Source organism: Cicer arietinum, chromosome 7, assembly GCF_000331145.2.
Source record: "Cicer arietinum cultivar CDC Frontier isolate Library 1 chromosome 7, Cicar.CDCFrontier_v2.0, whole genome shotgun sequence".
NCBI classification, from domain to species: domain Eukaryota; kingdom Viridiplantae; phylum Streptophyta; class Magnoliopsida; order Fabales; family Fabaceae; genus Cicer; species Cicer arietinum.
Window position 1 is genome coordinate 61,850,248 of NC_021166.2, and position 14,037 is coordinate 61,864,284.

The 14,037-nt window shown below is 31.9% G+C and overlaps 1 protein-coding gene across 1 annotated transcript; it reads right to left on the reverse strand.

Annotated features, from left to right (window-relative positions):
* Nucleotides 1-10,258: 10,258 nt before the first annotated feature.
* On the reverse strand, nt 10,259-13,451 carry LOC101514998 (RGG repeats nuclear RNA binding protein B-like). The gene is made up of 7 exons (XM_004515289.4): nt 13,014-13,451; nt 12,105-12,423; nt 11,956-12,021; nt 11,689-11,821; nt 11,285-11,440; nt 11,131-11,184; nt 10,259-10,674 (listed from the first exon to the last, which is right to left on the reverse strand). Exons 1-7 carry the CDS (start codon nt 13,204-13,206, stop codon nt 10,480-10,482), a joined length of 1,116 nt encoding a protein of 371 aa, XP_004515346.1. The 5' UTR covers nt 13,207-13,451; the 3' UTR covers nt 10,259-10,479.
* Nucleotides 13,452-14,037: the final 586 nt, after the last annotated feature.

A 14,037-nucleotide genomic window follows, 5' to 3' on the forward strand; every position in this document is an offset into this window, starting at 1 on the left:
TTCAGCAGATCAATTCGACCCGATTTTGAAAATTTACACTCAAGATTTTGTATATAAAATGGATAAAATATAGGATAAAGTGATACATGTATAGAGTTGAAAAAAAGGGAACAAAGAAAATTAATCACGCAATTTAGAAATTATTCTATATAGACATTTTCTTTCTTTCTAAAGAGTCTAGTTGCAAAATTTGCACTAAAAACAGAGAAGTAGTGTATTGTAGGTTCGAACCCACATTCTAACACATTCAATGTCCTCACAACTGTTTTTTGTTCAAAAAACCTAATGGTTAGACTCACACATAGCTTAAGTGTGGAAAAATATAAAATTTCAAGTTTGAATGAGATCCCTACATATTGATATTTTTGTAATTATCAATTAGGTTGTATTTATATATGACAACAAGATACTTTTCTTTATTCAATTCTATTTGTTTATATTACAATTAGTGATCAATATTACTACAAGACATATTTTCAAAGCATTCTTATTGAAAAATAAATATTGTGTATACAAATCTTCTATACTTACAGTTACAAGATATTAATTTTCATACGCTTATAGAACCTGCTCATGAAAAAATAAACATTCATATATATTAAAACAATTGAGAGTTGAACTTAAAACCTCCCACTTACTAGACAAGTGTTCTAACCAATAGAGTTACTAGAGCTACTTGACTACTAAATGTATGCAGCTTATTATGTGACTACACAATCTTCAATTTAAATTAAATTGAAATGAAGATACACAGCAAACATATGGATTGGATTCAATTTTGCTAAAAATAATTGGGAGCTACTTTCTCCACCTTTGATTTTCGAAGCTTTCGAAAAGAAATATATAATAAAACTCGTATAGTGGAGTAACTCAATTTTGTCCTACCAATTAAAAATGATTCTAAAAAAAAAAGTAATAACATATTTAATAAATATTTTTACTTATTATTATTATTAAGTAAAAAATCGTCATTGTCAACAAAAAAAAATTAAAGAAATGTATGTTTCTAGCACGCATCCTTGCTTTTCCTACAACATGCTTTGCTTTTCTCTAATCATACCTTTGTATTCTTTTAAAAAAATTAATTTTCCCTTTTATCTTTGTCTAATGAAGAGGATGGATGCATGAGAATAGTCATAATTTTAGCTTCACTCGTTTTATATTATGTTAAAAAATCATTTATATATTTTTCTTGACATATGAAAATTCCATCTTTATGTTGCTTTATTTGCAATCCAAGAAAATATCTCAATTCTTCCATCATACTCATTTTAAATTCACTTTGCATGAGATTTGAAAAAATTTCACTCATTTTTTCATTAGTTGATCCAAAGATAAAATCGTCAACATACACTTGAACAATGAATAGATCATTTTTATTTATTTTCTTGAAAAGTGTTGTGTCAATATTTCTTTAGGAAAATTCATTTTTGATCAAAAAGGAACTTAATCTTTCATATCATGCTTTAGAAGCTTGTTTTAATCCATATAAGGCTTTAGTGAGTTTAAAAATGTGATTTGGTTTCTTTTGATCTTCAAACTCAAGGGGTTGACGAACATAAACTTGTTCATGTAAAAAACCATTTAAGAATGCACTTTTAACACACATTTGAAAAAGTTTGATATGTTTATGAGATGCATATGCAAGAAGGACTCGTATGGCCTCTAACCTTGCAGCAGGAGCAAATGTTTCATCATAGTTTATCCCTTCTTGTTGATTATAACTTTAAGCAACTAACCTTGTTTTGTTTCTCACGACTTTACCTTCTTCATCTAGTTTGTTTTTGAAGACCCATCGTGTTCCAATGATTGTTTGATCTAGTGGATCTGGAACAAGAGTCCAGACTTCATTCTTCTCAAATTGAAGTTCTTCCTTCATTGCATCAATCTAAGATTGATCAATTATAGCTTCTTTGATGGATTTTAGTTCCATTTGGGATATCATTGTCATGTTGTTGTTTACATCATCTTTAAATGACATTCTTGTTCTAATGTCATCAGTTGTATCTTCGATGATTTGATTTTGAGGATAATCACTTATTAGTTTCCAACTTCTAGTAGGAGTTTGAAATGGAGATTGTTTATCAATCTCGTTTTCCTGGGGAACAGTCTGTTGTGGTTGTCCAGATTGTTTTTCCTCTTCATCGTCTTTCTTTTTTTAACTTAAGATCATCAAACTCATTAAATAATATATACATACTTATTTCAACTCTTTTAGTTTTCAAATTAAAGATGTGATATCCTTTATATTATGTTGAATATCCTAAAAATATAGTTTTGTTTCATTTTGCATCAAATTTTCCTAAGTTATCTTTGTTTTTAAGATATAGCAGTAGCATCCAAAGATGTGAAAATATGAAATATTTGACTTCCTATTTTTCCAGATCTCATAGGATGTTTTGTTTATGATTTTCTAATGGAGATACGATTTAAAATGTAGCAAGAAGTGTTTATAGCTTCAGCCCATAAATACTTTTCAACATTTGATTATTCCAAGATTGTTCTTAACATATCTTGTAATGTTCTATTTTTTCTTTCAACAACTCCATTTTGTTGAGGAGTTCTTGCGCAAGATAGATTATGAGAGATGTCAAGTTCATTAAAAAATGTTTTAAAAGATGCATTTGTGAATTCACCTCCACGATCAGTTCTTACAACGATTATATTGGATTCCTTTGTATTTTGAACTTTTTTATAGGATGTTTTAAAATAATTAAATGCATCAGCCTTTTGTTATAAAAATAATACCCATGTTTATCTAGAAAAATCATCAACAATGATAAATCCATATTTCATACCTCCTAGACTAGTGATTTTGATGGAACCAAAAAGATCAATGTGAAGTTGTTCAAGAGGTTTTTTAGTTGATATAAATATTTTTAGTGAAAACTACTCTTAACTTGTTTTCCCTTTGCACAAGCTTCATATATTTTATCTTTATCAAAATTAAATTTAGGAAGTCCTCTAACAAGATCTAATTTTGATAAATTTGAAATTATTTTTATACTCACATGTCTAGTTCTCTTATGTCATATCAATTTGTCTTTGTTAATGGACATGAAGCAAGATTCAACCGGTAATTCTTCAATGTATAAAATATAAAGATTTTTCTTTCTAGATGTAGAAAACAAAATCTCACTAGAGTTTATCATTCTCACTTCACATATGTTTGGTTTAAAAATAACTTCAAAGCCACTATTACAGAGTTGACTAATGCTTAGAAGATTGTGTTTCAATCCCTGAACATGATGAACATAATTGATTTTGACAGAATTTACTTTACCTATGGTACATTTGCCTTTAATTTTTGCTTGATCATTGTTTCCAAATGTTACTAATCCTCCATCCTTTTTAACGAAGGAAAAAAAAATTGTTTATCTCTTGTAATATGTCTTGAACAACCATTGTCTAAGTATCATGGCTTTTTCTTGATACTTCGAGAACCATTCTGCATTTGATATTACAGAATTTTTAGGTACCCATTTGGTCTTGAGTCCTTGAGGGTTAGTTCTCATTGTTATATTTGATTTTTTAAATAACATTGTGATTCATAATGTCCAATTTTTAAACAGAATGAACACTTACTTACTAAAGAATGTTATGATATGTGTTCAGAACGTTCTCCATTTTTAACTTTTTGGGAAGAACGTTCTTGTTTGTTTGCATAACATTCTTGGGTTTTTACTGACCCTTTTGCTTTCAGTTTTTCATCCATTTTTTTAAATAGCAGGCATATTCTAAATGTCCAATTTTTTTACAGAATGAAAATCTTCTTTTTGCACTTGTCATCCTTTATTTCAAAAACAAAAAAGTTTTCATACATTTTTGATTTTTGAGTTTTGTCAAAACCAAGTCCAGCTTTGTCACATATCCCTACTTGGGAACCCATGATTTTTTGAAATATTTTAGTGGACTTGACAAAGTTTCCTAAGTCATTTTTGAGAATTTCATTTTCTATTTTAAGAAGAATGTTCTCCTTTTGAATTGTAGAACATTCTTGATTTTCAGTTTCATCAGTTTTCTTAAAATGAGATTCTTGCATATTTTGAATGATGTTTTTTAGTTCATCAATCATAACCTGAGCTTTCACTTTTTCCTTTTTTTTTTTTTTTTTTTTTTTTAAAACTTGATTCTTTAATAAGTTACATTTTTGAACAAGCATGTCTAAATCATCAAGTAAGCTATCAAAACCTTTTTCAATTTGTTCACATAAAGGACAAGATTCATAATTTATTACCTCCATATCTTCAGAGTTCGCCATCAAACATAAGTTGACTTCTTCAGGTTCCCCTATTTATGATTCATCAGAATCATCCCAGGTCACCATCATTGATTTCTTCTTGAAAGGAAATTTCTTTGGTGCTCTTTTGTTCAAGGATCATTCAATTTTATAATGTCCTTGTTTGTTGCATCTAAAACAAGTGACTTACTCTTGTCTACTTTAGTTTTTAAGTTTTCTTTTTTTATCTAAAAATCCCTTTTTTGATTTGATCTCTTCTCCTCATCATTCTTTGTATCTTTCTTGTGAGGAGAACAATCTCTTCATCCACATCTTGTTGACTATCTTCCGAATCACTTTTCTCATTTGATTGTGGCGTACTTTGTGAATTCTGAATTGCCTTTCAAGCTATTACTTTGCCTTTCTTTACAAGTTTTCCCTCGTATAACAACACTTCATGTGCCCTTAGAGTTCCAATAAGTTCTTCCAAACCTACTACCTCAAGATTCTTGGCTTGGCTTATAGATGTTACAATTGGTCTCCACATGATTGGAAGATATCTCGTGATCTTTCTTACCTTGTCTTGTATAGAAAAAGCTTTGCCATGAAAACGCATTTCGTTCACTATAGTTGTGAATCTTGAGTACATTTCATCGATTATCTCTCCTTCATTCATTTCAAATAATTCGAACTTCTGTATGCTAATGTATATTATTGTCTCCTTAACATGGTTTGTTCCTTAACATGGTCTGTCTCATATGTTCTTTGTCGTATCACATTCATCTACTTTTTCACTTTATTCCTTGCTTAAAGTACATGATAAAAATAATTGAGCTTTTGAGTTTAGAAGTACCTTAGATTTTTCTTTTGTTGTCTAATTTGCTTATTTCTTTTCAGCAGATGTTGAATCGGTTTGATCATCTCTTGGTATGAAATCTCCATATGTAATGATGCGCCACACACTTGTGTCCTGTGACTTTAGAAACAATTGCATCTTGCTTTTCCAGAAATAATAATTTGAGCCATCAAGGTAAGGTGGTCTGTTTGATGACCCTCCTTTATCAATGTATTTGACTTTTGACATTATATTCTTGAATCTTTTGCTCTAACACTTTTTAGGTATTAACCCTTAGGGAATGGCTATGATGTCAATTGAAGTAACAATGTCAATTATAAGGAAGAGGAATTTGAATTATAATTTCCCCTTTTTAAAAATTCTTGTTAAAAACTAAAATGTTTAACTCAAGATTGATCTTGATTACAAACGAAGAACGTTCTTGGTTAGTGAAAGACAACAATATAAATTTATCTATATAAAAACTGATTAGAATATAAAAAGTAAATAGAGAAATAGAGATAAGTGGAGATATCACACATAGATATATCGTGGTTCACCCAACACGGGTTACGTCCCGTCCTCACAATTGTGAGATTTTCCACTAATTGTTCAAAGCAAGATCGTTCTTGGTTTTCACACAGCTTTTACGGATCAAACTTGATCTGTTACAAAGTACTACCTAGAAAGGATTTTCTCATTTTTCAACGATTTTTACAAACTACTCAATCTATCTCAATATATAGACTTGAGTTACAAAGTAAATGTTTTGAGATTATTAGAATCTGAGTATGCTCAACTCATATTTGAGAATAGATTCTAGATTTTAGAACTCAGTAAAAACTGATTCTAATATCAAACTAAAAACATAACTACAACTTTGAAATGATAGAGAAACTTAAAAGGATTCGATTATGATTGAATGAGTGGTGTATTGCTTTGCACTTCAAGCTCTGATATGCTCTTCATCTTGAGGCTTTATTTATAGGCTTCAAGAAGACTTATGACAACTCATTCGGCTGTTGGAAATAGTCCAGTTGTCACGAGTAAGTGAGTGGATAAGATCAGCCATAAAGCAAGAATGTTCTTGCTGAAAGATGGAATGTTCTTGTGAACCAAGAATGATATTCGATTTTGCCTTGAGATCAGCGCAGGAATGTTCTTGTGAACCAAGAACGATATTCAATTTTGCCTTGAGATGAACTGACTTTTAATATTATCCTGACAGCTGTCTGAAGTGATCTCATGCCTTGAATCACGTGTGCAGGTTAATCTAAAAGTACAACAGAAGTGTCATTTCCAACCGGTTAATCTTGTACTTCAAATTACTTAACTTGGAGAATGTTCTTGCTTTGTGAATTTGTGAAGCATAGTCTTTTGCCTTCAAATTTTGGAGTGATTATTACATTGGATTGACCATTGTATATTCTATTGAAATTCTAGAATTGATTGCAATTCTTGGATCTAATATTTTCTTTAAGAATTTGATCATTCTTGTTAACTTGCAGATGTGGAGAACGTTCTTCGTTTTCTATAAATATGTCAAGAACGTTCGTCGTTTATCTAAATTAGCTTTCTTTATTTTAATCTGATATATTTTGTAATGTTTGATACCTATCTTTGATTAACACACTCAAATACACATGTTAAATACCAAAATACTTAGAATAATAATTAGAAGTCTTAATTAACCTTTGTTTAATTATCATCAAAACATTAATTTGGGATTTTGTTTCAACAATACTTTGCCCTTATTCATCAACCCCGTGGACAACAATCCAAACCACTTAACTATCAACTCTCAAAGCCTAAACCAACCACAAGTCTCATCTCTTGTGGGCTACGTGCCACCCAAAAATATTATACCCTTAGAAAATATTACATTCAGTGCACCCCAAATATCCCATTTTGATGCTAGATAAAATTGGCAAAAAATCTCAATATATCAGTGATGATACACAATCAAAAGAAAAATTTCATGTTTTAGAAGAACGAATAAAAGCAATTGAGGAAAATAATGTCTATGGTCTTGAAGTTTTTTATATGTGTTTGATTCCGGTGTGGCGATCCCTTCAAAATGCAAGGTACCTGAATTTGAAAAATACAAAGGTGCCACATGTCCTAAAAATTATTTGACCATGTATTGTAGAAAAATGGCTTCTTATGCTCATAATGACAAACTTCTCATTCATTTTTTTCAAGACAGTTTGAGTGATGCATCATTAAGTTGGTATATACATCGAGCAAAATCGAATTCGTTCATGGAAAGACTTGGGTGATGTTTTCTTGAAACAATACAGGCACAACATTGACATGGCCCCTAAGATAATGCAATTGCAAAATTCGTTGAAAAGAACAATGAAACGTTCAAAGAATATGCACAACGGTGGAGAGAAGTGGCGTCACAAGTAGATTCTCCCTTATCTGAAAAAGAAATGGTTGATATGTTTATGGATACTCTCCAGTCGCCCTTTATGATAGGATGATTAGGAGTATGCCATCAAACATCTCTGACATAGTCATGCTAGGAGAAAGAGTAGAAAGTGAGATGACGAGTGGCAAAATCGTATGTAGAGCAAGCGGTGTGAAGAAACCCCATATAGGATTCATAAATAAGAAAGAATGGGATGTCAACGCTGTAATGGTAAATCCGAAGGTCTCTTATTCTTCATCCATGAATTCTTATCGACCTTCAAATTTTTAGTCCCCAAATTCCCTAGATTCCTTATCCATATGTAGTTGCGGCCTCACAAGTTCCATACCCTCAATACCACCCTTCAAGGCCACTTTATTATCAATCACCTCTGGTCCAACCCTCACCTGCCACGTTTTCCCAACAAAACCTATGGAACCAAAATTCAACCCAAAAAAAATACAAACCACCAGCCAATCGAGAAAATAAGCTAACTCATTTTGACCCAATTCCTGTGACATACAGCCAGTTGTTACCTCACCTACTTCAGAATTCAATGGTAGTCCTAAGACCAATGAAACCTCTATAACCACCACTCCCAAAATGGTACAACCCAAATGTCAAATGTGAATACCATGCCGGAGTTGTAGGGCATTTTGGCAAAGATTGTCAAGCCCTAAAATCTAAAGTGCAAGAATTGATTAATACAAAATGGTTTACTTTCAAGGAAGACAGTTCCAATGTAGGGAGTAATCCCTTATCGGGCCAGAGAAATTCCTTTGTCAATGTCATTGAAGATGGGATAGACCAATGTGCAATTAAGAATATAGAACATCTGAAAACCCTTATGAAAGTGATTTTTGCTAAGCTACGCAAGTTAAATTTGATTGAGTCGATTAACAAAGAGGTTAATATTTGTGTCGTTCACACAACTGATTCACGCTCCATAAAAAATTATGAAGAACTCAAGATGATCATGTATTGACCATAGAGCTACGCGTGGAAAATAATAGATATTTTCCAAGACCATTGGAAATCCTCTATAGAAAAGAGAATCTTAAGCCAACTTCAAACGGGTCAAATCCAATAATTGTCCAAGCATTAACCACTTTTCTATATGAAAATACCAAGGCGGTACCATGAAATTATGAAATCACATCCCATTTGGCTAATCATCAATCAAATGATAGCTTTGAACCTAAAGAAACTGATGTCACTAATATTTCAAGGATTAGTGGGCTGACTCAGAGTGGTCGAGTATACGTCTCTGAACAACCTAGGAAAAATGAGGGTCATGGAGAAAAAGATAAATAAGTTATATATCATACTATAAAAAGACCATAGACTACCAAAAGACGGTGCCTGGAGTAGAAGCAAACGAATTTTTGAAGTTTATCAAGCAAAATGAATATAAGGTGGTGGATCAACTAAATTAAACCCCTTCCAAGATATTTATTTTTTTCCTTGTTAATGAACTCTAAAGCAAATAAAAGAGCACTGGTGAAAATTTTAAAGGAGGCTCATGTTACTCATGATATCAATGTCGACCAGTTTGATGGAGTTATTGATAACATCACTACCAGTAGTTGCTTGAGTTTTAGCGAAGACAAATTACCAGCTGAAGGGACGAGACATACTAAAACACTACACATCTCTGTGAAGTGTCATGATCATATTCTCACACGGGTGCTAGTTGATAATGGTTCGTCATTGAATGTCACGCTAAAATTATAACTCTCAAAACTATTTGTGGATGGAGCTTGTATGAAGTCCAATGTTATAGTGGTGAAAGCATTTGATGGATCAAAGAGACAAGTAGTTGTCCTTTAGAGAGACCGTGGATTCATGTTGTTGAAGGGGTGACATTCACTCTCTATCAAAAGCTAAAATTTATAATGAACAATAAACTTGTAATAATATCTGAGGAAAAAGATTAGTAAACCATTTATCTTCTATAGGCTACATCAAAGACAGAAAAAAGAAAGAAAAAAAAAACGATAGTTACAGATTGGATTGGAATATGCACCTGCCAAAAACAATAAAGAAAGGGTTGTGATAGAAAGAAAAAAAAGAGAACAGGATGACTCATTCGATAAACCAAACTCTGGATTTCTATTTGTAATACAATAATATATACTTATCAGGTGGAGGATTTTTTCAGCTCCATGAAATAAAGATATAAAAAATAAAATAAATTAAAAATAATATAAAATTTATTTTTATTGTACTTTAAAATTTCCATACGATTATACCGCGTAAAAAGACTTGAATTTATTAAAACATACATGGATCTAACTTAGCAATCGTACAAATACTTGAATTTTTTAAACATGCATAGATCAAACTTAGCTATATATATATATATGTAACTTGAGTTAAGGCTTATAATTTGTCCGAGTTAGAAGGTATAAGTTTGTTTTTTCAATACAAAAAAAAAAATCCATGAAAACGAAATTTAAGATACAAACACACAGAAAAAACAGATTTAGAACCCCCTTATTTGGTTTTTTAGAAAGGGATATTCTCCTATGGTAATGCAGGGGTCTGCAAATCATTTTTCACCAGGAAAAAAGACAAACATATCCACTCACTATCCATAGAATGGCATAGGCAAATAGAACTTTGGAACATTTTCGTTAATCTATTAATAGATAAGGGGATCCAAACTGCGTATACTTTATGAAAAACATCTTTTAATAAAAAAAATTCTTTTAAAACAAAACTGATAGATTTCAATAACCGAAATTGCAAAAACATTTATGTCTTATCCGCCAAGATATAACCCCATCAATTGTCAAAACACAGGGAAACATAACAATAAACGAAAAGGTTACAAATGACCGTATGAAAAACAAACTAAATTTACATTAAAAAAGTTAAATAAACCCTTCTAATAATGACTCGAAATCCAATTACCAAAAGTAGCTTAAGAAGTTCAAATCAGAGAAGAACCCAAAATTGAAGTACTAAATAAAAAGGGGGAGAGGGAAATGGTTTTGAAATATCTCTATCTCACTTGCCACCACCCAAGGTTGGGAATTGCCCGGGATCCTCGATGGATGGAGCTGGGACATTGCTGTATGCATTTCCACCAAAACCTCCTCCCCTTGAACCACGGCCACCGCGACCACCACGTCCACCACGACCACCTGGGTTGTAGAACTTCTCTCCATCAGCAGGCTTCAGAAACTCGTTAATGCTAAGAGCCTAAATATCAAGATCAATAAATTTAAAACAGGTTAGTTTGGAGAAAAGACATAGACTTGAGAGCAAAGAAAACTAAGAAATGGATGCCATAATCAATAACAGTATAGAACTTCAGAACAACCAAAACAGCCACAATCACAATAAAAAACAAGTAGGTCATAAAACATGTATGTCAAGGAATATACAAAAGTAGATAAAAATACTATGATCTTCTGGATATAAAACACTAACAAGAAATATTGCAAGCAGATATAATATCAAAATACTATGATCTTCTTCAGATAACACTTTCAAAACGATTTAGATTAATGATGGGAACAGCCAAGCAACAAACCTTTCAAGGTATAAATATTGCAAGCAGTTAAATTTGATAATAGAACACAAGAAATCAAGAAATTGGTCACTTGAGGAACTAAATGTAAAAATATTGACAGATAACAAATATCATAGTCTCACCTTCTTTGACTTCTCCTTATCAAAAGCTTCTTTGCGCTTATCCTTGTCAGATCCCTATGAACAAAATTGAAATTGTCAAAATACATCAATGTACACTATCACTAATATAATATAAACTTCATATTACGAGAGTAAAAGCGGGGGAAAAACCAACCAATTTAGCAAAGATCTCAACATTGTCTTTTTTGCACGACAATGGCTTCATGGATTCAAACTCTTTAGCATCCACCTTTCTTCCTTCAGTCTTAAGTGCCTGCAGGGCTTTCCTTTTCTCTTCCAGCACTTTCTCATACTCTTCCAGTGTCATCTCCTATCACACAGTTTATGTTTCATTTAGCAAAGGACAAACAACAGCGTATACAACAAAGAACAATAAAGCAGCGCCAACAATTCAATGACATTCACTTAACAGACAACCAAAGCCGAATTTGAATAACTTATCATTCAACACAAGACATATCTTTGGTTTGTCTAGATATCATAAAATGAAGAAAATTTAATGCGGCAATTGCAAATTCAAGACAATTGGAGAAAGCATAAATTCAGTCAGTCATTCACCTTATCCTCAGGTTCCTTTTCTTCAGCTTCATTAGCAGGAGTTTCCTTGCTAACATCTGCTGCTTCTTCCTCACCAGCAGGCTTCTCTTCACCCAAATTCTTTTCAGTTTCATTAGCAACTTCCTCAGTCACCCTAAGAAACATTAATCAAATTAAACAAAAGATATAAACAACCACCGCAAATTACAAGCAAAAATAATATAACACTGAAATCAAGCTTAGAACTTAATCATCGTTACACAGATAATGAATTGCTTATTGGCTTACTGAGCAATTTCATCAGATTGGGTTCCCCAATTGCCTCGTCCAGCACCTTCACGTTTGAATCCACTTCTGCAAATTGGACAACTGATATCAACAAGGATAGAAAAAGAAAATGAAAAGAAAATCAATAAGTCATAATATACTGAAGTTACCCGCGCCCAGTCCCGCTGTGGCGATCAAAAGGTCTTCGTGGACGTCCCTCTTCACCAGCTTCTCCATTGCTAAAGCCTCCACGTCGACCGCCTCCACCACCTCCGCGGTAAGGTCCACGAGGTGCTCCATAACCACGTCTCTCAGCGGGATTACCAGAATCTCCTTCTTCGGTAGAACCTTGATGAGCAGGGGCTCCAGATGCAGGGAATGAGTTATCATCATTGGAGAAATCACGACCGAAGCCGCGACCACGTCCAAATCCACGTCCACGGCTACCTCCACGGCCACCGCGAGAAGGCTCGTTTCTGGCCTCCCTCACTATCAGTAACACAAGAAAAAAATCAACAACCAAGTTAAACATCATCAATAACAATGATTTATGAATCGATGTAACAGCAAAAGATTTACAACAAAAAGTTAAGTAACACAAAAGTAATCAATAAATATATACTATCAAAGCGGTAAGAAACAATTTCATCTCCCAATTGCATTTATTGCATTCAACAAAGAAACCTGACTTTTAAAAGTCACGGACTAAAAGTAGTAAAACACAAACATAGTACATATCAAATATAAAAGTATGTTTAACCACACACTTATTCAACACATTATGTCACAGATTCATTACATCACAATACCTATGACTAATCATTGTCAATCATGAATCAATAAAACATAGTAAAACCTAGAAATACAGGTTGTTAAAAATGTTTAAACATCGAACCACAATCAACCACAAAAACAAACAATTAATAACAAAAAAACAAAACCCACATTTTATAAATCATAAACAGATGAATCAAATCAACCCTACTGAAAATATATAGGAAAAGTATCAATTTTTATGAAACAAAAAAATTGAAATATAAAAAGGTTAAAACTTTAAGATAATAACATAGTAAACTAACCAGCTTGAGAAGGAGGTAGTGGTTTGGAGGGCAACTGAGCCGCCTTTTGCGGTTTGCCTTGTTCTTGACTCTTTTTTGGAGCAGCCGCCGCCGCCGCCGCTGCAGCCGCAGCTTTCTGTTGTTCAGCGGCAATCAACTGAGAAGGGTCTTCAGCATCGTCACCCAACAAATCAAAAGGGTTAATTGTCGCCATTTTCAAAACAAACAACAAAAACAACACTAACAATCTATACTTATTCTTTGTATTGTGTTGTTATTTTTGCTCAGCAGATTAGCATGAAAAATACATCATCTATATATTGTAGATCGATTTAGGGGTAAGGAATTAAGAGAAGAAAAGGAATAGTGAAAAATAGGCTAAACCCTAGCGGCGGCGGAAGAGAAGAAGAATACAGAATGACAGGAACCTAATCTCTAAAAACACTCGATTTATTTATATTTGTAATTTTGGGAAGTGCATACCCACGGTTTTATTATTTTAATTTTTAATTTATCAAGATTGGTTCTTTTTCCAAGAATATTATTATTGGGCTTTTTTTTAATTTATTTCATACTCCTATTTTATTTTATTTTTATTTTTTTTTTATAAAATTTGATATTATTGTCTTATATTTTTAGTTGATATATTGTATTTTGTACATGTTTCATATAAATTTATATATTTTTTATTTTTAATAAAAATAGTAGTAATATTTAGTAAGATTTTGCAGAAATATTTTTATGTGCAAATATTTAGTTGAGATTAATTTTTATGTTATTAATGTGCAAATATTTTAATATCAATCAATCACAATTTAGTTGTTTATATTATCAATAAATCACATTATTCATTTGTGTGATTTTTAATTATTAATTATGATAAAAGTCTATTTTTTTTAATAATTTAATAACAATAATATTTTTTAATAGTGTAAAAAAAATTATCAAAAAATATGAATTAAATTCATTTTATTTATACTACATAAATGAGTATTTTACATATTACTTCTCAATTTTTACAATATGCGTGAAAAAAAAAATTTGA

Excerpts from the sequence above, each read along its gene's own strand:
- LOC101514998 (XM_004515289.4), bottom strand. The coding sequence starts at position 13,206 with ATGGCGACAATTAACCCTTTTGATTTGTTGGGTGACGATGCTGAAGAC. Across the intron at positions 12,424-13,013 it reads ACTACCTCCTTCTCAAGCTG|TGAGGGAGGCCAGAAACGAG; the intron begins GTTAGTTTACTA and ends TGTTACTGATAG. Across the intron at positions 12,022-12,104 it reads CACAGCGGGACTGGGCGCGG|AAGTGGATTCAAACGTGAAG; the intron begins GTAACTTCAGTA and ends TCCAATTTGCAG.